The sequence below is a fragment of the Armigeres subalbatus genome, chromosome 3, assembly GCF_024139115.2.
Source record: "Armigeres subalbatus isolate Guangzhou_Male chromosome 3, GZ_Asu_2, whole genome shotgun sequence".
Taxonomy (NCBI): Eukaryota; Metazoa; Arthropoda; class Insecta; order Diptera; family Culicidae; genus Armigeres; species Armigeres subalbatus.
Genome location: NC_085141.1, coordinates 210,888,629 through 210,909,290, shown reverse-complemented (window position 1 = coordinate 210,909,290; position 20,662 = coordinate 210,888,629). Strand labels below are relative to the sequence as shown.

The 20,662-nt window shown below is 39.8% G+C and overlaps 1 protein-coding gene across 8 annotated transcripts in view; it reads right to left on the bottom strand.

Moving 5' to 3' along the window:
• LOC134228091 (rho GTPase-activating protein Graf) overlaps positions 1 to 20,662 on the bottom strand; it is a 215,222-nt gene that overhangs the window by 4,593 nt on the left and 189,967 nt on the right. For 6 of the 8 annotated variants that reach the window (XR_009983833.1, XM_062709866.1, XM_062709865.1 and 3 more), the window contains 8 exons: positions 16,803 to 16,900; positions 16,555 to 16,734; positions 16,378 to 16,491; positions 16,085 to 16,310; positions 15,923 to 16,028; positions 15,457 to 15,654; positions 14,200 to 15,162; positions 14,058 to 14,152 (listed from right to left, as the gene is read on the bottom strand). Coding sequence is in view for 7 of the 8 variants with exons in the window: in XM_062709866.1 (XP_062565850.1) it covers positions 14,058 to 14,152; positions 14,200 to 15,162; positions 15,457 to 15,654; positions 15,923 to 16,028; positions 16,085 to 16,310; positions 16,378 to 16,491; positions 16,555 to 16,734; positions 16,803 to 16,900 (1,980 nt within the window). In the remaining variant the exon portion in view is untranslated. The remainder of the gene's footprint in view (positions 1 to 14,057; positions 14,153 to 14,199; positions 15,163 to 15,456; positions 15,655 to 15,922; positions 16,029 to 16,084; positions 16,311 to 16,377; positions 16,492 to 16,554; positions 16,735 to 16,802; positions 16,901 to 20,662) is intronic. The other 2 variants (XM_062709870.1, XM_062709869.1) reach the window with 2 other exon arrangements.

Genomic DNA, 20,662 nt, shown 5'->3' with positions numbered 1-20,662 from the left:
GGTTTCCCGTGGTTTCTTGTAGTACACGACGAGGCGAGTCCAATTATAACTGTAGCGCCGAATGTAGTGCGAATCCGGTATGAAAGGTAGCGCCACCATCTACAAAACTGAGAAATTAATGAGTCCAAAAGTAATTCAAAGTACAAGAAAAGATCCGAGTACGGTATTCACCGAAGCGCCAAACAAATGTCAATATAGCGAGTGTGGAATATTTTTCCAATCGCAAGAAAAGATGCGAGACCGGTTTTCACCGCAGTGCCACCAAAATAGCCAAAAATTATGGCCAGATCCATACAACCACCTACGAACTCAGGTACCAGGACACACTGACCCCCGAAAATTAAACTAACAGATCAGTACAGTTGCTGATGAATAATGTGTACAGCCGCCAGACAATGGAGTGCGAGAGCGATACCCTGAATAGAGATGTCGTAAAATCCCGAATAATCGATTACTCTTGATTCTTGTCGATTATTGAATCGATTAATCATTGTATAGTAATCGATTCAAAATTAATCGATTATCACAACGATGAATCGATTAATCGAAATAATCAATTAATTTTCGACATCCTTATGATGTCGTAAAATTCTGATTAATCGATTAGTAACTAATCGATTACTCACGATTCATCTCGATTACTGAATCGATTAATCGTTGGGTAATAATCGATTCAAAATTAATCGATTATCACAACGATGAATCGATTAATCGAAGTAATCGATTAATTTGCGACATCTCTAACCCTGAACTCCAACTTATCACAAATGAATACCAGCCAACGGTCATAGCACTGCAGGAAACGCGCTTGTTGAACAAATCATATCTTGAGAAATTTTGTCGTGAAGAGTACGAATGGTCCATTCGTCCGGGACCACGATCAGCATCGCAAAACGGAGTTGGTCTCGCTGTTCATAAAAGTTCATCGTACAAATTTCTCCAGCTGAAAACACCTCTGCAAAAAGTAGCCGCACAAGTCGTATACCCTATTTCAGCCACCTACGCTAGCGTGTACATTCCGTGTCATACGCCACCTCAAATCTTGAGAGAAGAACTAGGGAAATTGCTGAGTGAGCTTCCAACTCCATTCGTATTAGCAGGAGACTTTAAGGGCCGATGTCCACGTAGCGTATTTGCAACGCTGCGTGCACGTGGCGTTGAAAAAAACCCACACACATCCAGTACCGAAATGTGGCAGCGTTTCAATGCATTTTGCGGTAAACGGCGGAAACAGCATCCTAGACTGAAAATTGACGATAGAATCGAAACCGAAGCCGAATGTATCGCTGAACACCTGGCCGATTTCTTTCAACAAGTTTCAGAATGCCCTGAGCAAGATGAAGAATTGCAAACAAATATCTTTGATGAATCACCGGTAGACCACGATCTAAACAAAGATTTCACGATTGATGAGCTGCTGTGGGCGCTGGATAAAGCTGGAACTAAGTCGGTGGGGATCGGCGATATTAGCTATCCCATGTTATGTCGCCTCCCCATCAGAGTTAAAATTCAACTACTCGACACAATTAACGACATCTGGAGAACCGGTAACATACCATCAGAGCATTAGTGATTAATCATAGATCTATAATCATGATTAATGAATAATGGGTTATTTAATCATTATTCATTAATCATAATCATACAAAAAATACGATTCAATCATTAATCACTAATCGTTAATCATAGATTTTTGCATTTAATCATTAATCACTAATGATATTCATGATTTTTTTTGAGTTTATTCATTAATCATCAATTTGAATCATTGCATACATCGCTTTTATTCATTAATGTTAAGTCCTAATCATACATTTTTTATACCTTTAATAACATAATTTGGTACTTGTCATAAGACGAGTTAATACAATCCCATTGAATTCCACCACTTAACTGTATCTTGACAGATACGTATTTCGACCTCAAATGTAAGGCCGTCTTCAGTGTCTCGTACTTGACTCGACTCGACTCGACTCGACGAGACACTGAAGACGGCCTTACATTTGAGGTCGAAATACGTATCTGTCAAGATACAATTAAGTGGTGGAATTCAATGGGATTGTATTAACTCGTCTTATGACAAGTGAAGACATTCCACTAAAAAGCTCAAAATAATGTTCTTATCATAATTTGGTAGAAAGGTTACTTGATTATTGATCACTATGCAAATAATTTAATTTGATTATTCATATACATTAATCATTAATCATATCGATCGTTACTCATTAATCATACACATATTGTGACAACATTTAATCACGATCGGTAATCGTTAATCATACTTCAAACGTTTTATTCATTAATCATAATCGTTAATCATTGTCAAAAATTAATTTAATCGTTAATCATAATCATTAATCATTGTCAAAAATGAATAAATCATTAATCATAATCTTTAATCATAGAGTTGAATGATTTAATCATAACAAATTTAATCATCCATTAAAACAGTTAACATCCAGGTAAAACAGTTGAACGCATGGTAAATAGACGGCTCATGGGAAAGCTAGAACAACAACAACTAAGGTACAGTGGGGCAAGTGGGTAAAGGAAATCGTATATTTCATGTTCATCAAGTCATATAAGTTAAATATAATATTGAAAATGATCATATTTATGACATAACGAATCATCTATCCAATCTTTATATGCCTGCGAACAAGATCTTTGAAAAATACTTTTAGGATACAAAATATTTGGAAAACAAAAAAATCGGTTTCAATTTTTCACTTGACCCACATGTGGGGTAAGTGAAAAAATGATTTTAAAAGAAGATTTTTTAGTATAAGAACACATTGTCTGTTCATATATTTCATGCAAATGATAATTATACTGAATAGAACATAATAGCCTATTCAGATTGGGCTATTTATGACTTTGTTAAGTGAGAGGGTATCCAATTATTACGAGGTGTTCAGACTGTAGCAAGATAATATATCTTGACGTTTCCATTTTCCTCATTTGCACGCTAATACAGGGTTGAATTCAAGGAGAGTTTTAAAATTTAATTTGCGAAATCAAGCATTTGTGTGGCGACAATTGAACATTTTTTCTGATCAAAGTTTCTACGAAAAAAAATATAAAAAAAAATATGAAAAGGAATTTTCGAAGAATATTTGAAGCTCTCATTAAGGATAATGAGCGAAGCTACATTCATTAGTTGGGTGCGCCGTTCTTCGGGGAATCAGACTATTCCTCAATTTATTTTTAAGTTTAAAAAGTATTTTGATTCTGTACTATGATCGAACGGAGATTTGATAGAAAAATTTAGATACTTTTGGGAATTCTCACAAATAAATAAAAAATGGACGATTGGACCAATTTTCAAGAAATATTATCGAACTAAAATGTATTTCCACCAGTATCTCCATGTATGAAGGGCAACTCAGCAATTTATTTTTTTTTTCAAAAATGGAAACTGAACCATTGCGTTCTACTCGACAATCAATGATACAGCTTCTAACAAAATCGAATCGTGTGAATGTGATATAATTTAAACTGGATTTTGGATGAATTAATGCATTACCAATGCATGTTTTATTTAAGGTTATTCTACTTTATATATACATCTCATTCAAATCGTACAGTTGTCCCACGTGAAAAATGTTGAAATCCAAAGTATATTAAGCCATTCAAGGAGCAGAATTAAAACAATTTATGAAATCATGTTTATTCATCACATATATTCGTTTTACAACCATTCCTACGCTTTAAATTGTCTTCCGCATTGGCCCTTGAACTTTGAAAATTTATTCGATTTGTTCTATTAAATCTAGGTTTAAGTTAAATACTTCATGTTAATTCTAGAAAGCATCTGTTTTTTAAACAATTCATGTTGAATAAGTGGAGAATAAATAATTATCATCATTATTTTTCATCATATAAAATGCTTTCCACAAAACCATCACAATCCGAGTTATTCTTCAGCGCTCAGAAGATTTCCATCGAACATGCATTCGACCCTGCTGCGACAGAAAGAGCATGACTGTCAACTACGAAACGAAATGAAAACAGAGAGAATTTTCTCTCTGGCAAAGAGAGCGTGACGCTTGTCAGTTTTGTTTTGTTGAATTTCTCCCTGCATTCCAGTTAGAACGAAAGCTCTCTCGTAATAATTGTTCGTAATAAATTCTTCATGACTCTTTTTAGCGGGTATCTTTTGACAGCGCAAAATGTATGGAATATTACGTAAATAATGACATCATAAAGCGTATTTACCCTGAAACGCCAATTATTATGTCATTAATGGCGTAATCTGAATAGGCTACTGTGCTGTGATCTGTTGTGATGCTTTTTGACACTTCATGAAAGTCAAAGGGCACTAGAGTGCCTCCATTAAATGATTTTTATGTTTTTATGTTTTCTTTACTTGAATTTTTTGAGATCTAATATCTCATCTCCATTTGTGTCTAACACTACTTTCTACTTCAGGTTTATAGTAAGATAATGAACCTTGGCGATAATGCAGAGAAATTATCTTTGAAATATTCATAAAACCTGGAATCATATTGTGTTTCATTAACAATCCACTTATGATTTCATTAAAGAGTCTACATAAATAATTTTATAAATTTCAATTAAATTAATCTTAATTGTTAATATATTTGCAATAGTAGTGATTCTTGTATTTAAGCTATATAAATAACATTTTTTCACGAATTATTTATCAAACATGGATTATTTAAAACACTGACACGCTTGGCACTTTGGATTCCTGATTTAGTATTACCACGTATCACTGTAATAACCAAATGCCTTCAATTGAGTTCGAATTGGTATCATTTGTTTATATACGCTTAATAGAAATTATTTGTGTTTGGAAAAATAGAGAAATGCATTCAGTGTCGGAAAATTTTCACTTGCCCCACCCATGGTAAAAAACAGGCAAAGCAATAAAAAATATTTTTTTTTTAATTTTTGATGTTCAATATTTTTGTGGCTGGAATTCAAAACTACAAAAGAAAACCAACTTATCAATGGACTAATTGAATGTGTTATGGAAACCAACATAAAAAAAATATTTGTATTTATTGACACGCAAAACAACTTGTGCAAAAGATAAACTTGAAAGGTTAATAAACTTTTACTCTCGCATGTTGAAATGGTTCATTATTTCATGTTTCACTTATTCAACGCATTGATTTGAATGGCCTTGTATGATTGTGAAGTGAAATTGAATAATTCTGTACTTCATTAGTGAAATAGTTGCGTTTTTTTTCACTTACCCCATTTACCCACTTACCCCACTGTACCTTATTGAATAATAATCAATTTGCCTTTCGTTAAGGCCGTGGCGTTGATTTATACTTAGCCGCTCTTGAAAAGTCGTTAAGGAAACCGTTGGACAACAATGCTCATTGTGAAATTTTAATGATAGATATCGCTAATGATGATACCGCCGACAAAACCAAAATTCTAGCAATTTTAAAGTCTTGGGGGTTTCAAGGAAGAATGTTGAAATTTGTTCAGAACTTCCTGACTGATCGTTGTTTCCGGGTAGCAGTAGGCGACAAGCTTTCATCAAAACGTGTACAACAGAAAGGAGTTCCGCAGGGATCCATTCTATCCGTAACCCTTTTTCTTGTGTTAATGGAGTCAATCTTCGAATACGTACTTCAAGGAGTGGAAATTTTTGTGTACGCCGACGATGTCATCGTAGTTGTGTCCGGCTCAAACCCTAAAACTGTTAGAAGAAATCTTCAAAAAGCTGCAAAGTTACTTGAGAAATGGAGTGAACGTATCGGTCTGAGTATTTCAACGGAAAAAAACTAACTTCATGCACCTGTGTAAGAAACGTAAACACCCCGAAACTCCCGTCTTAGTTATGGAGCAGAGGCCTATCCCGGAAGTCCAGCACGCACGAATTCTCGGAGTTACTGTCGATCGACGTCTGAATCTCAAAAAGTATGTGGGAGAAGTACGCAGCAAATGTCAGACAACTTTAAATTTCCTCAAGGCAGTTGGAAACCGGATGGAGGAAGGAGCAAGAAGAACACTACTTCAAATAGCTAGTGGAGTTTTGGTACCAAAGCTATTGTTTGGAATCAGTTTTGTGAATAGCGGTAGCACCACAAATATGAAAATGCTACAACCCATATATAATGCAGGAATACGAGAAGCAAGTGGAGTCTATCGATCAAGTCCCGTCGAATCGATAATGGCAGAATCAGGACAATTACCTTTTAACTATTTGGTTGTCCAAAAATCCGTATTCAAATCCATTCGTTTAATAGAAAGGGAGCATCTTCTCGGTGACAGACGAATAACAGCGCAACAAGAGGAAGTAAGCGACACAGCTAATTATCCCTCGGTGTATAGGACAATATTGGATTACGAAAACCTTACAGGTAAACTTTTCCCAAAAATCGAACGTTCAGTTAGTGCAAGAGGAAGGTCCTGGAATACTAAGAAACCAAGTATCGACTGGTCGGTAAAAAACGAATACAGGGTAGGACAACCGGCCAACAAAGCAAAACAAATTTACCTGCACCTGACGCACAACAGATACAAGCATTATAAGAAAATATTCACGGACGGTTCTGTCAACTCAGGCAATGTCGGTTTTGGCATTGCCTCCGAATCAAATAACGTTTCTATTGGGTTACCTAAAGAATGTTCATTTTTTTCGGCCGAAACAATGGCAGTTCTTTATGCTGTCGAAAACATCATAGATGATAATGAGCATACGGTATTTTTTTCGGATTCAGCCAGTGTATTAGAGGCTTTAGAAAATGGTCAGTCTACACATCCTTAGATCCAAAGATTGCAGTCCAACCTAGAAACAACACGTGTTGTGCTTTGTTGGATACCCGGCCATGTGGGTATAACGGGAAATGTAAAGGCAGACACTTTAGCTAAGCAAGGAACTAATGCAGAAATAATGGGTGTCCCAATACCAGGAGACGATGCCCGGCGATTCTGTAAAGATGTTCTTCGACTTCAATTGGAAAATGAGTGGCACCAAAACTCAAGTTTCCTCCGAACCATAAAAGCTTCTACACTTCCATGGTCAGATCGCCCTTCATCACTTGAACAGAGAGCTCTAAGTAGACTAAGGATAGGACACACGAATATAACACACAAACATCTTTTTAATAAGGACTCAAATATCTGTGAAACATGTAATATTCAATTATCAGTACAACACATACTTGTAGATTGTAGGAAATACGAAAAAAAGCGAAAAGAGATAAATCTTAAGGATAATCCTTGTGAGTGAGATCCTTAGTTTTGAAAAATGTGAGAAAGATAAACTTATTAGATTTCTAAAACAAACAGATTTGATAAGTAAGCTATGATATCAAAAATGTAGTAATGTAAAAATGTAAAAACGAGAGGATAAATAACTTCAAAGTTAAAATCCTTTAATAAAAAAAAAATTCAGCGCACAGTGAATAATAATTGTAGGCTGTGCAAAACTATTTCAGTATTTTGTGTATTATTTCAATGTTTAAAAATGGGGTGCTCATCTTGCCCCATTTGAGATTAATTATTCTAATCTAATTAGGCATGGTCAAACAATTCATTGTGAATATTTTAAATTGCCCTAAAACATTCTTTGATGACATATAAGATGTGTACTTGATCAATATTTTCATTAAAAAAAGTTTTTCTGCTTCCTTATAAGAAAATGCAAGTTTTCACCAACTTTTGCTAATTTATCTGTATTTCAAATTCATTTTATTTTTATCATATTTTTTCAGTGTCAAGTCTTTTGTTGGACTATAGTTTTACAGCGTGTGGGGTTATTTAAAGAGAAAAAGTCATAATATGTAGCAGTAAAATTAGGGGGTGCTCTTTTTGCCCCGGGTGGCGATCTTGCCCCGTCTTCCCCTAGAGCAAATATCTGGTCGTAGTAGTACACTCTAAAAAATCATCACGTCATATTCACGTGAAAAATCACGTAACTGATCTGTCTCGAACAAATGACGATTGTTACGTGACGTTAGTAATGCTCACCAGAAATTCACGTAACTTTTACTAAAAATCTTGGTGAATATGACTGTTGAGAGGACACCCCTATTCGCAACCAGCACTCAGCCGGTGGCTCATCATCTGACAGCCGTCAGATTGACAGACGTCGTCCGCGCCTAGCCAATGCGGAGAAATGTGATCACCTCGAATAGAATCGCAACTTGCTCGCCTTTAATCAAAGTCCACATGTCTGTCTTCTTTTAATAAAGTTTTAATTCGTTAGTTGTAAATATAATCGCGAGTTTTATTATTGCAACAGTTTGGCGACGAGGAAACCCGGTCGGTTCGCGGAATATCGTGTAAACAGTGGTTGAAAATTGAGATTAGCTGCAATGGCACAAGATGGAGCATCAAATTGGGTCTGGGTCAAAACGAAGCGGAAGCCATCACATTCCAGCAGGCCCTGACTCAGATTCTCACTCAACAACAGAGACTGATCACCCAATTGTCACAGCAAGTGTCGGCAACGCAACTTTGTTTGAAGGAGCTTTCTCGTGAAGACATCGCTCTAGATTCTTTGGCCAGTAACCTCACTGAGTTCCGATACGCCCCAGAAGAGGGATGCACGTTCGATTCTTGGTACTCCCGGTACTCGGAACTATTTGATAAGGATGCCAAAAAACTGGACGACTCTGCGAAAGTTCGACTCCTAATGAGGAAACTCAACCCAGCGGCGCACGAGCGATACACAAGCTTCATCCTTCCAAAGCAACCCAAGGAATTCACTTTCATCGAAACCATCGAAAAATTGAAATCGCTTTTTGGATCAGCTGTATCTATTTTTCATCGGCGGTATCAGTGCTTGCAAACTGTGAAAGATGATACGGAGGACATCGTAGCGTATTCGTGTAAAGTGAATCGTGCATGTGTGGACTTTAAACTTGCTGATCTGTCTGAGGAGCAGTTCAAATCCCTTATTTTTGTTTGTGGTCTCAAGTCGTCGAAGGATTCCGATATCCGGATGCGGCTAATAACGAAGCTCAATGAATCATCGGATATCACTTTAGGCGAAAATTGTGGAGGACTGCAAAGCCTAGTGAATTTGAAGAACGACAACGTGCTGGTGGAAAAACATCTCCGTCAGGTGTGCATGCGGTAAAGCAGAACATATTTTCCAAGTCAAAGTTTCAATCATCCGTTGCTGGAACCAGCAGCAGTGCAAATCAGCCGCGTTTTCCATGCTGGTCGTGTGGAGGAATGCACTTTTCCAAGGATTGCCACTTTCGGGAACACGTATGTCGTGAGTGTGGGAAGAAAGGACACAAGGAAAGGGTACTGTGTTTGCTTCACCGGAAAATTAGCAGACGGTAAGAAGAAAACCTTCGCCCGGAACCAAAAATCAACCAAGGTCGTCTCCGTAAACACCGTCAGTCGTGTACGAAAGTATGCAGAAGTACGAATAAATAATGTTCCAGTTCGTCTTCAAATTGATTCAGCATCGGACATCAGCATCATTATCGACGAAATGTGGAAGCAAATCGCTAAACAGAAGGTTACTATGCCAGTGACAGCTTCAGGAGAGCCGCTCAACATCGCGTCCGAATTTTGGTGTGCCGTGGCGATAAACGTTGTCTCCAAGAAAAAAAGGTTTGTGTCGTGTTATGGTACCAGAAATCAAGCTGTCGGTTTTGGATTTCGATTGGATGGATAAGTTCGGCCTATGGGATGTGTCTATCAACTCGTTTAGAAATCACGTTTGTAATCGATCCCAGTCATTCATGGCATCGATGCAGACGCTGTTCCCGAATGTTTTCACCAATAAGATGGGGCTATGCAGCAAAACGAAAGTCAAGCTCCAACTTCGAGGAAATCCCCGGCCTGTATTCAGACCAAAACGTCCCGTCTCTTACAGCATGGAAGGCGCAGTTGAAGAAGAAATTCAGCGTCTCCACAATCTGGGGGTCTTGAAGCCAGTAGATTTCTCAGACTGGGCTGCACCTATAGTGGTTGTACGGAAGCCGAACGGGAAAATTCGCATTTGTGCGGATTTCTCAACGGGGTTAAACGATGTTCTCGAAGCTAATCAATACCCCCTCCCGTTACCTGAGGATATTTTTCAAGGATGTCAGGATGTCGATACTTCAGCCACATAGACCTTTCCGATGCCTATCTCCAGGTGGAGGTGGAAGAAGGCAGTCAACAGCTTCTAACCATAAACACCCACAAAGGACTGTACCAATTTACGCGATTATCACCTGGCATCAAGTCAGCCCCAGGGGCATTCCAGCAAGTGGTGGATGCAATGCTCGCAGGACTCGAATTCACCAGTGGTTATCTCGATGACGTCCTTGTAGGAGGCAGAACGGAAGAGGAACATAAGCAGAATCTCGAACGGGTTCTTAGCCGTCTGCAGGAATATGGTTTTACGGTGAGGATTGAAAAATGCAGCTTCAGCATGGAGCAAGTCAATTACCTGGGACGAATTATAGATGGCGATGGTATTCGGACGGACCCGAACAAAGTTACTGCCATTGTCAACATGCCACCACCACATGATCTTCAATCATTAAGGTTCTATTCATTATTATGCCAAGTACGTCCCCGAAGTGCAGAAGTTGCGTTACCCTATGAATAAGCTACTGAAAGCTGGAGTCAAATGGGAATGGAATGCAGCCTGTCAATACTCATTTCATCGGTTCAAAGAGGTATTGATGTCATCTTTAGTATTAACACGCTACAATCCTCGACTGGACATAGTGGTGTCAACAGATGCGTCTTCTATTGGAATCGGTGCTAGGATCGCTCACAGGTTCCCAGACGGAACTATAAAAGCAATCATTCATGTATCCAGAAGCCGTACACCAGCCGAGGAAAACTACAGCCAGATAGAAAAGGAAGGATTAGCCCTGATATTCGAGTCACGCGTTTCCATCGAATGCTGTTCGGCAGACACTTCACTTTGAAACCGATCATAAGCCATTGTTGGCGATATTCGGGTCTAAAAGGGCATACCCGTTTATACCGCTAACAGGTTACAACGCTGAGCGTTAGCACTTCCTTTATACATATTCGACATTCAATATGTATCCACGAAGAGCATTGGTTAGGCTTATTTATTGCCGAGACTAATAAACAATCACATTCGTCCTGAAGAAGACTATGTAATTGCGGCAATCGAACTGGAACAAATTTTTCAGGATGCTGTTAATCAATCGCTGGAGTTCCTACCGCTGACGTACAAATCGATCCAGTCAGAAACTAAAGCAGACCCGATCCTCCAAGAAGTTGTTCAACATGTTCAGCAAGGATGGCCTGCCAACAAAAGTGACGTTGCCGAATCTTGTCAGCAGTTCTATCTTCGTAGAGATGGATTATCAGTTATATCCAACTGTCTGGCATATGGTGAGCGATTAATCATTCCGTTCCAGAAAAAAGTTCTCCAGATGCTGCACAAAGGTCACCCCGGCGTTGAAAGGATGAGAGCAGTTGCTAGAAGTTATGTATACTGGCCCGGAATCGACGACAGTATAGCCCAGCTAGTGCGTTCTTGCAATGAGTGTGCGTTGGCTGCCAAAACCAACAACAGAGTCAAGCTGGAATCCTGGCCAGTACCCGAAAAACCCTGGCAACGACTACATATGGACTACGCCGGACCAGTCAATGATTGGTACTACCTTGTTTTAGTCGATGCATACACAAAGTGGCCAGAAGTAATACCTACCCGTCGAATTACTACGTCTACAACTCTAGAAATGCTGCAAGGCATCTTCGCCCGTTTCGGAATGCCAGAAACGTTAGTCAACGACAACGGTCACCAATTCGTCAGTGAGCAGTTCGAACTCTTCTGTGACAGCAACGGTATACTTCATCTCAAGACACCACCATTCCATCCGCAATCCAACGGGCTTGCGGAAAGGTTCGTTGACACTTTCAAACGAACTCTCAAGAAAATTACGGCGGGAGGAGAGAGCCTTAGTGAAGCAATTAACACTTTCCTATTGTGCTACCATTCTACACCCAACCAAAGCACTCCAGAAGGAAAGTCCCCCGCGGAGTTACTACTTGGTAGTATCATTAGATTTGTTGAGACCACCAACTGCATACCACAAAATTGAGAACAACAAGCAAGATAGTCAATACAATCGCAAACATGGAGCCAAGATCATCAACTACTGTCCTAAAGATTTGGTTTGGGCGAAAGTCTACAAAAATAATCGTTGGAAGTGGGAAGCTGGCCAGGTTCTCGAACGTGTAGGAAGTGTCGTTTACAACGTTTGGTTGCAAGGGAAAAACATACTTATTCGTTCGCACTGTAATCAGTTACGAAGTAGGTCGGAGTCCGATGAAGTTCATACTGAAGAAGAACAGAAGACATCTTTAATTCCATTGGATATACTGCTTGATTCGTGGGGTCTGAATCAACGTCCTACACAACCAATCGAACCACTGTTTGATCTTGATTCGAACAGTATTTTGGAAGAACCTGTACAGCGGCCGAGAAGTTCAAACAGTAATCGTCAACGAAGACCTCAACGCCTTCCAAAAAGAGCTGAAGAACATCAAATTCAACCTCGCCACTCTTCGCGAAATCGAAAGGTGCCAGTGAGGTATGATCCTTACCATCTTTACTAAAAAGGGGGAGGTGTTGAGAGGACACCCCTATTCGCAACCAGCACTCAGCCGGTGGCTCATCATCTGACAGCCGTCAGATTGACAGACGTCGTCCGCGCCTAGCCAATGCGGAGAAATGTGATCACCTCGAATAGAATCGCAACTTGCTCGCCTTTAATCAAAGTCCACATGTCTGTCTTCTTTTAATAAAGTTTTAATTCGTTAGTTGTAAATATAATCGCGAGTTTTATTATTGCAACAATGACTGTATATCCACGTAAACAATTTAAGTGAGATTGTGTTAGTGTGATTGCAGCTTCGGCATTTGCGGAAGACCTCCATTGTAAACAAGAATTAATAATACATAACCTAAACATAATGAGACTTCGCGGGCGGAGGTAAGTGATATTTCAGGTGCATCTAGGCGGATATTTTCCGTGACTGCATTTCTCCTCTTTGAAAAAAAAGCAACGGACGTTGGATAAAATTTATTAGATTCGTTAAAAAATTATGTGAAAAAGAGAAGGAAGCTACATGGAAGTCTAGAGCTACAGTTTACAGCCTAGGTTCCACTACTTTTTGGTTAATTAACACCGGCAATATTAGCAATTTTCGAGCAGGCAACTAGTTTCAAATTTTCAGCGATTCTCATTGACATAATTTCTCAACAAATCTGATAAATTTAATACAACATCCGCCGATTACATTGTTTTTTCTTCAATAGTGTTTCTGCGATAACTCCAAAGCGGAATGACAAAATGACGACATTCCCTGTCAATAACGCAAAAAAGCTTCCCTTTTATGGGCAGTCCCTGTTCATTTTTGCATTCATTCCAAAATCACTATATTGCAATACATTTCAAAACATGTAGTGGTTACCTGCTGTCTTGTAGATTTCACTAAAATTTCTCGTAGCCAGTACGTACAAATCACGTCAGGTTCACCTGATAAAACACGTAACTACTTTCAAGCTTCACGTCATTAGTACTGGAAGATCCAGTCAGAGTCACCGGATAAATCACGTAACTCAAGGAAACTAAATTTTGTTCAGGTTACTAGTCATTCAGGTCACTCTTACGTGAAAAGTAGGGTGGATGAGAACCACATTTGTTTTCAGGTAAATATGACGTAAAGATTTTTCAGAGTGTAGTCAGTAACCGTTCTAGGGGGAGGAAACAAGGCCATTGCTTCTGCTTCATTTGCAAAAAGTCATCAGCTGGAGTTTGAGATTATTGTTAGTGTCAAAACATCATTTACTTAGAGCCCTCTTCGGAATTGAAAAGAAAAGTAGATGAAAACTACACCACGAGTCCGAAAAAAAACCGAAAGTAAGGGCATGGAATTCGGAAAAGGGTTTCTACCTATATATCTAACCAAATTGTTGTTTGTGTCAGACGGTCAGTCTTGTATCAGATCAATTAACTCAGGAACAACCGGCTGGATTTAAGACAAATTCGCTTGGTTTGCTGATATAAACACATGTGAATTTCCCTGAAATAAGCTTTAAAATGCAAGGTTTTCGATCAACTTACCATTAGTAATGATTTGATTGGGTTCAAACGAGAGCTCTCCATCATTTTCCGCTAAGCATGCGTATAGCGTCCTCACTCGACTGAAATAAATACACCTTTGATTAAACGCTTATCACATCTATCCACACAATTCCGAACTTACAGATTATCCCTAGGCGTCACAAGTTTCGTATGGCGGGTGAGACCTTTCGTGCGTTGCGTTTTCTTCGGGATATAACCTTGACTAGAATCGTCCCGAATAGAAAACTTGCTGAGCGCACTGCTGACTACACCGATGCTTCCGTTACCCGTACCATACTCCCAGCTGGGCATCACCCGGGTGCTTCCTCCGTATGAGTGATTTAAATCGCGACTAGAGGAGGAACACACCGATTCGTTGGAACTGCTGGTGGAATTTATCCGATCGTAGAGGGACAGGTCTTTCCTAGTACTCGTGAGATTGGAATCGCTGCTGGTCATCGGATTGGGATGACCCATTTTGTGCATGGCCGTTGTTGTTCCGTAAATGCTATCCGATCCCGCGCTGCCTCCCCGAACCATTGACATCGGCTCACCCCGACTGTGCAGCAGGTGAGTCTGATAGGCGCTCTGATAAATCTGACTGCTTCCTCCTCCTCCTCCTCCTCCTCCACCTCCTCCTCCCCCGCCATCCTGCCGAGCCAGGTGATGGTTATGGCTGGGAGGAGGGCTGTTATGACTACTGATGGTGATTGTGGATGGCGCGGATTTCAGATAGGTAGTCTCCCGCGTGTCTATGCTTATCTCACGAGGCGACAGGGTTGTGTCCCGCAACAGAAATGGCGTGGAGTTATTCATTGTCGTGATAATCTTCGGTTTGGCTTCGTAGGTGGGATAGTGGTTTGTTCCTTTGCTGTACAGGGATAATCCGTTGGAAATGTTTTGAAGGCTAGAGGACATTACGGGTTCGGTGTAGTTGGATTTGGCCACGACCCGCACAACAGGCTGTGAGTAGGTGGAACCGCGTTCTTTGGCGTAACTTCCTCCGATGATTCCTCCACCGCCACCTCCTCCACCACCGCCACCACCACCGATTCCCCCATAGGAACGTGGCATTGCTAACGGTGGGCTAGTATTAGTGTGTGGTCTGTAAAAGTCGTATTTGATTGTTATATTTCGTGTAGCTTATTTAAGAAAAATGCAATAATAGAACAAGAGAGGCAAGCGTTTTCCTACAAAGGCAAACATCATTAAAAAGGAATACCTCATAATTTGGTAAGGCTCCCCGAGAGATAAAGAAAATCGTTTCGAACAATATCTTCGTGCGTCTGAGCAACTCAAAACAAAACTATTTCTTCGTAACAGAAAGTGTCTGGTTTGTAAATGAATTGAAAGTATTTAGATCCTTGAACTAAAAGTAACGCAAAAACGAATTACTTACAGGTACTCCGTGTTCTTCCCAGGTTGCGATTTGAAGATTTTATCGTAATTCTCGATCAGCATCTCTATCACAACGTTGTTGAACTTGATATCTAATATGGCAGCAACGGTTTCCTCTGCTGCACGCAGCAGGGTTGGTCCAAAGACTACTCCTAGATTGAACACCGACATCTTATTCTTGTCCGATTTCAGGGAAACGCTGAAATAGGGTGACAGTTGAATCGACTGAATAACATTTCGTGGTTACGTGGCCATCAATAATATTTCACAGGAAATTTTTGTACACAATTTAATATAAAATAAGTAGTATAAAAGAAAAGTAAAAAAAATAATACAAAAATAAAATGCAAGAAAAAGAAGAACAAAAAATGAGACAATCAGAATCGAAAATAAAAATAACTATGAATGACAAAAAAAATAAAATGATAGGCTATACGTTTTTATTACCAAGATTACTAAGTACTTACGATTTCAAATGCCTTATTACAATGTCCAGCATTTCAAGGTGGCTTTTGGGTAACCTATGTATCAACGTATGAACGTCATTTATCCGTTGCTGTCGGGTTTCTTGCTCTGAAAATGATACCTTAGTAGAAATGTTGAGACATATTTGATCGGATAACACTCACTGGCCGAAGCGATAAACGAATGGTGCAACCGAAAGGTCATCAACGGTTCGTTTAGGTTCCTTAAATAGTGCTTCAGTGCGCTCGCTATCGTCTTACTCTCTAACACATCCGAGCTTTGCTCATCATTGAAAAACATCAATCTATCCTGTTCAGTCTTTTTTCTGTCTAGTCCCATGTTCAATAACTTCGTTATCTTTGTACTCACACCGCCAATGCGGTATAGACCCTAAGGAAAGGTACGTAAAATCAATGAAGTAAGGCATGACTTCAATAAGTTCGAAAAAATTACTAACCTCTTCCTCCAACCCCCGCCGTTCCAGTACTTCTATACATTTTCGCACAAAGGCGAAACCAACATCGTCCAGATTCCCATCCTCGTTGTGGTGCGTCGATGGTATTGGATACGTCTATAATAGTTAGAACTTCATTAATCAACACTCTCGGTACGGATTTAGGCGCCCTCATCTTACCGGTTCCTTGCCATCCATCGCATTTAACCATGCTTTGCGATCCTCTTCGCTGAGCGCTTGAAATGTGTACGTAATGGCAGGTCTTTCGTCGAAGATCAAATCGAAACAGTACCGCTTCTCAAACTCGGATAACCTCCGCGTGCACGATGCCAACGTTAGCACTTCCGTCGATGTTTGCTGCTTAGGAAGAATCGGAAAATAAATGTGGTTATTCAACCGACCAGGGAAAAAAAATATGTAGTACTTACCGATCGTCCCGACATTTGGTTGAATTGAAGCATTGAGAACCGTTTGTTCTGCTTTTTGTACGTACAATAATATTTGGACCATGTTGCAGTGAATGCCTCTGTTGGAGTGAATTTGAAGTATTTAATTATAATGTGTTTGTTTTAGAATATGAAACTAAATTGTTCACAAGTTATTTTCTATATTAGAGTGCGAAGTCAAACATTAAGAATGAGATTACGAGATGAGCCAGCCTCGGGCCAAAAATCTCGTTAATAAAGAATGAAAAAAGAATTAGTTTTCAATACAAAATGTGTGCGATGCGCGCTTTTTTTCGAAAAGATTTTTCTACCGTCCGACAAATGTCGTCCAAATATCACATTTATTTAATTTGAACTGTTATTTCATTACTTAATATGTATTATATGTGAATATTATCATTTAAAATGTATAAATGCTAATATTATCATCTAAAATAAGAGACACAACTACAGAGATTTAATTGTTCCGTTGGGACACGGCAGGCATGGAGTTATTTGAATATAGAAGTGCATTTGAAAGCAAACGGAGGGATTCTTTTGGTGACGCAAATTTTGGTGATAAATCGCACGACTTTCCTTCTTCCAAGCTTCCGTATGAAGGAGAAGGGAAGAGTATCAGTATGGAGTCTGACATTTTCTTCACCAGCAAAAAAAGATGTTTTGTTTTGCTCATATATCATCGCGTGCAAGGGTCTCTATCGACGAGTACTGGCTCTATGTTTCTTATATGACATCTCTGAGCTTTGGGGTTTCGGTGAGTTTTTCGAGCAGCTAGAAGGTCTGGTGGGCGGTGACTTTACTGCGCATTATATTGCAGGCGAAGGGTGAGAGTGGTTACATCAATTAAACGGTCTTAATCGATTCATCGCCGGGACCAGCTATGACAGCTAATGCACGAAAACGGATTTCCGGATAAACTGATACGGTTGATCAAGGCGACGATGGATCGGGTGATGTGCGTAGTTCGAGTTTCAGGGGCATTCTCGAGTCCCTTCGAAACCCGTAGAGGGTTACGGCAAGGCGATGGTCTTTCGTGTCTGCTATTCAACATCGCTTTGGAGGGAGTAATACGAAGGGCAGGGATTGACACGAGTGGTACGATTTTCACGAAGTCCGTCCAGTTATTTGGTTTCGTCGACGACATTGATATCATGGCACGTAACTTTGAGAGGATGGAGGAAGCCTACATCAGACTGAAAAGCGAAGCTAAACGGATTGGACTAGTCATCAACACGTCGAAGACGAAGTACATGAGAGGAAGAGGCTCAAGAGAGGTCAATGTGAGCCACCCACCACGAGTTTCTATCGGTGGTGACGAAATCGAGGTGGTTGAAGAATTCGTGTACTTGGGCTCACTGGTGACCGCCGATAACGATACCAGCAGAGAAATTCGGAGACGCATAGTGGCTGGAAATCGTACGTACTTTGGACTCCGCAAGACGCTCCGATCGAATAGAGTTCGCCGCCGTACCAAACTGACTATCTACAAAACGCTTATAAGACCGGTAGTTCTCTACGGACACGAGACCTGGACGATGCTCGTGGAGGACCAACGCGCACTGGGAGTTTTCGAAAGGAAAGTGTTGCGTACCATCTATGGTGGGTTGCAGATGGCGGACGGTACGTGGAGGAGGCGAATGAACCACGAGTTGCATCAGCTGTTGGGAGAACCATCCATCGTTCACACCGCGAAAATCGGAAGACTGCGGTGGGCCGGACACGTAGCCAGAATGTCGGACAGCAATCCGGTAAAAATGGTTCTCGACAACGATCCGACGGGAACAAGAAGGCGAGGTGCACAGCGGGCAAGGTGGATCGATCAGGTGGAGGACGACTTGCGGACCCTCCGCAGACTGCGTGGTTGGCGAAGTGCAGCCATGAACCGAGCTGAATGGAGAAGTCTTTTATGTGCAGCACAGGCCACTCCGGCCTTAGTCTGATGATAAATAAATAAATAAATCGATTCATCGCCGAGGTGGTTTTGGACAAACAGTTGATGGTCGATTGCTCGGACACTCGAATGACTCGTCTAAGAGAATACCTTGACTATTTTAGGTGACCATCTATACCGAGAGCCTGACTCGCAGGTTTGCTTGATGAACCTTGATGGACACACACAACAGCAAGCACTTCTCAATCACGGTTTCCATCTTCAGGTGACCGAATAAAAGGACGACACGATAGAAGTAGCCTTATGATCCCGTTGTATGACCGGTTTACCGCCGAAACCAATTGGATGTTAGTAGCTTTATCGGAAAGATTATAGCAGCTGTTGGCTATACAGTACAGAATTTGGCAACCTTGTCCGATGATGTGAACTTGAATATAATAATGCCATGTCAACAGCGATAAGAGCAATAACGACAATAGCGAGTTGATTGAATTGTAACGATACAAAGTTATTTTTAAACTTTTTAAACGAAATTTTCAGCCCGAGACTGGTTTGTCTCATCATCATCGGCGGCGGCGGCGTGGTGGTCACTGTTGCCCCGGCGGCGCGCCGTTGACTTTCATCGGCGGCGGCGTGAACCGGCCTGGATGAAAAAATCAATGACTGGAAAAATCAATTTTAATGCGGGTTTTTGGATTCATACGGTTTTGATTCACACGACAGGAATCGCCCGTATACAAATCAACTTCAGTGGATTAAAATTGCAATCAGAGTGTAAAATAATCGAAATTTTTTGGTGAACTACACCTTTCTTCACTTGTCAGCTCACTTCCAGACACATTCATAGTCGTCTCTGGACTGTCAATATTCAGTTGAATATTAGTCATTGAATATTTATGCACATTTTACAAATTGATAAATTATCTGAAATCTGAACACGTTTCAAACGAGTAAAGTAATGTATCACATAGAACTAAATCCGATTTTCATCCGCAAGGCATTTTCAACTGTAAACATCAACATAAACAATGCTAATTATGTTTTTTCTGCACCTGTGTGCTTACACTCAGTGACAGTCGAATGAATGAGTTTTTGGAGTAGTCGTCTGACTATGTCATTCTATGTTTTGAATATTCATGCGATGTTTGTCAAAATTCGGACCGAAGTTGCTTAATGAAGATGAATATTTTATGCTCTGATTGCAATATTCTACGTTTGCCGATCATCAAGCAGCACATTCAAAATAGTCAATTGTCGGCGACACTAATCAATACCTGATTTCAAAATGTTATTAATGTTAAAATGTTATGATCAACATAAATAAAAATAAATACTAGCTGAGTAAGACTTGGGATGACCAACCAAATTTATTTTTTTCCTGAAATTTGGTTAAATATGCCAAAAAAGTTCTTGGTGTAGTCCCTGAAGGAATTTCTGGAAACTAGATTTTTTTTTAGGAAATTTCTACAGACATTTCTAAGTAAAGTTCATAAGGAATTCCTTCGTAAAATTCTATGAGAATTCCTACAGAAATTTGTATAGGTGTTCTTTCTAAAATCCATTCACGTTCTCTTTGGGAAATTCCTTTAGTAGAGCTAATCCTGCAGGAATTCATTCGGAAATTTATTCAACAATGAACTAATTTCCGATGGAATTCCTAAAAGAGTTTTCCAAAGGAATTTCCAAACGATTTCCTGAAGTAATGTCGGATAAAGTTTTTGAAGGCAATCCGGCAACATTTTTGAAGAAATTTCCGAAAAAACTGTGAGAACTGAAGGAATTCTCAAAGAAAAATCAGTAGAAACCCTTCAGGAAAATTTCGAAGAAATCCTCACAGATATTTTTAAAGTCCTAACAGAATTTCAAATAAATTTCCCAATATTTTTTTAAAGGAGCGTTGATCCTAAAAAAATCAAAAGAAATGGAGAATGTTGTGAAGAAATTCCTGAGG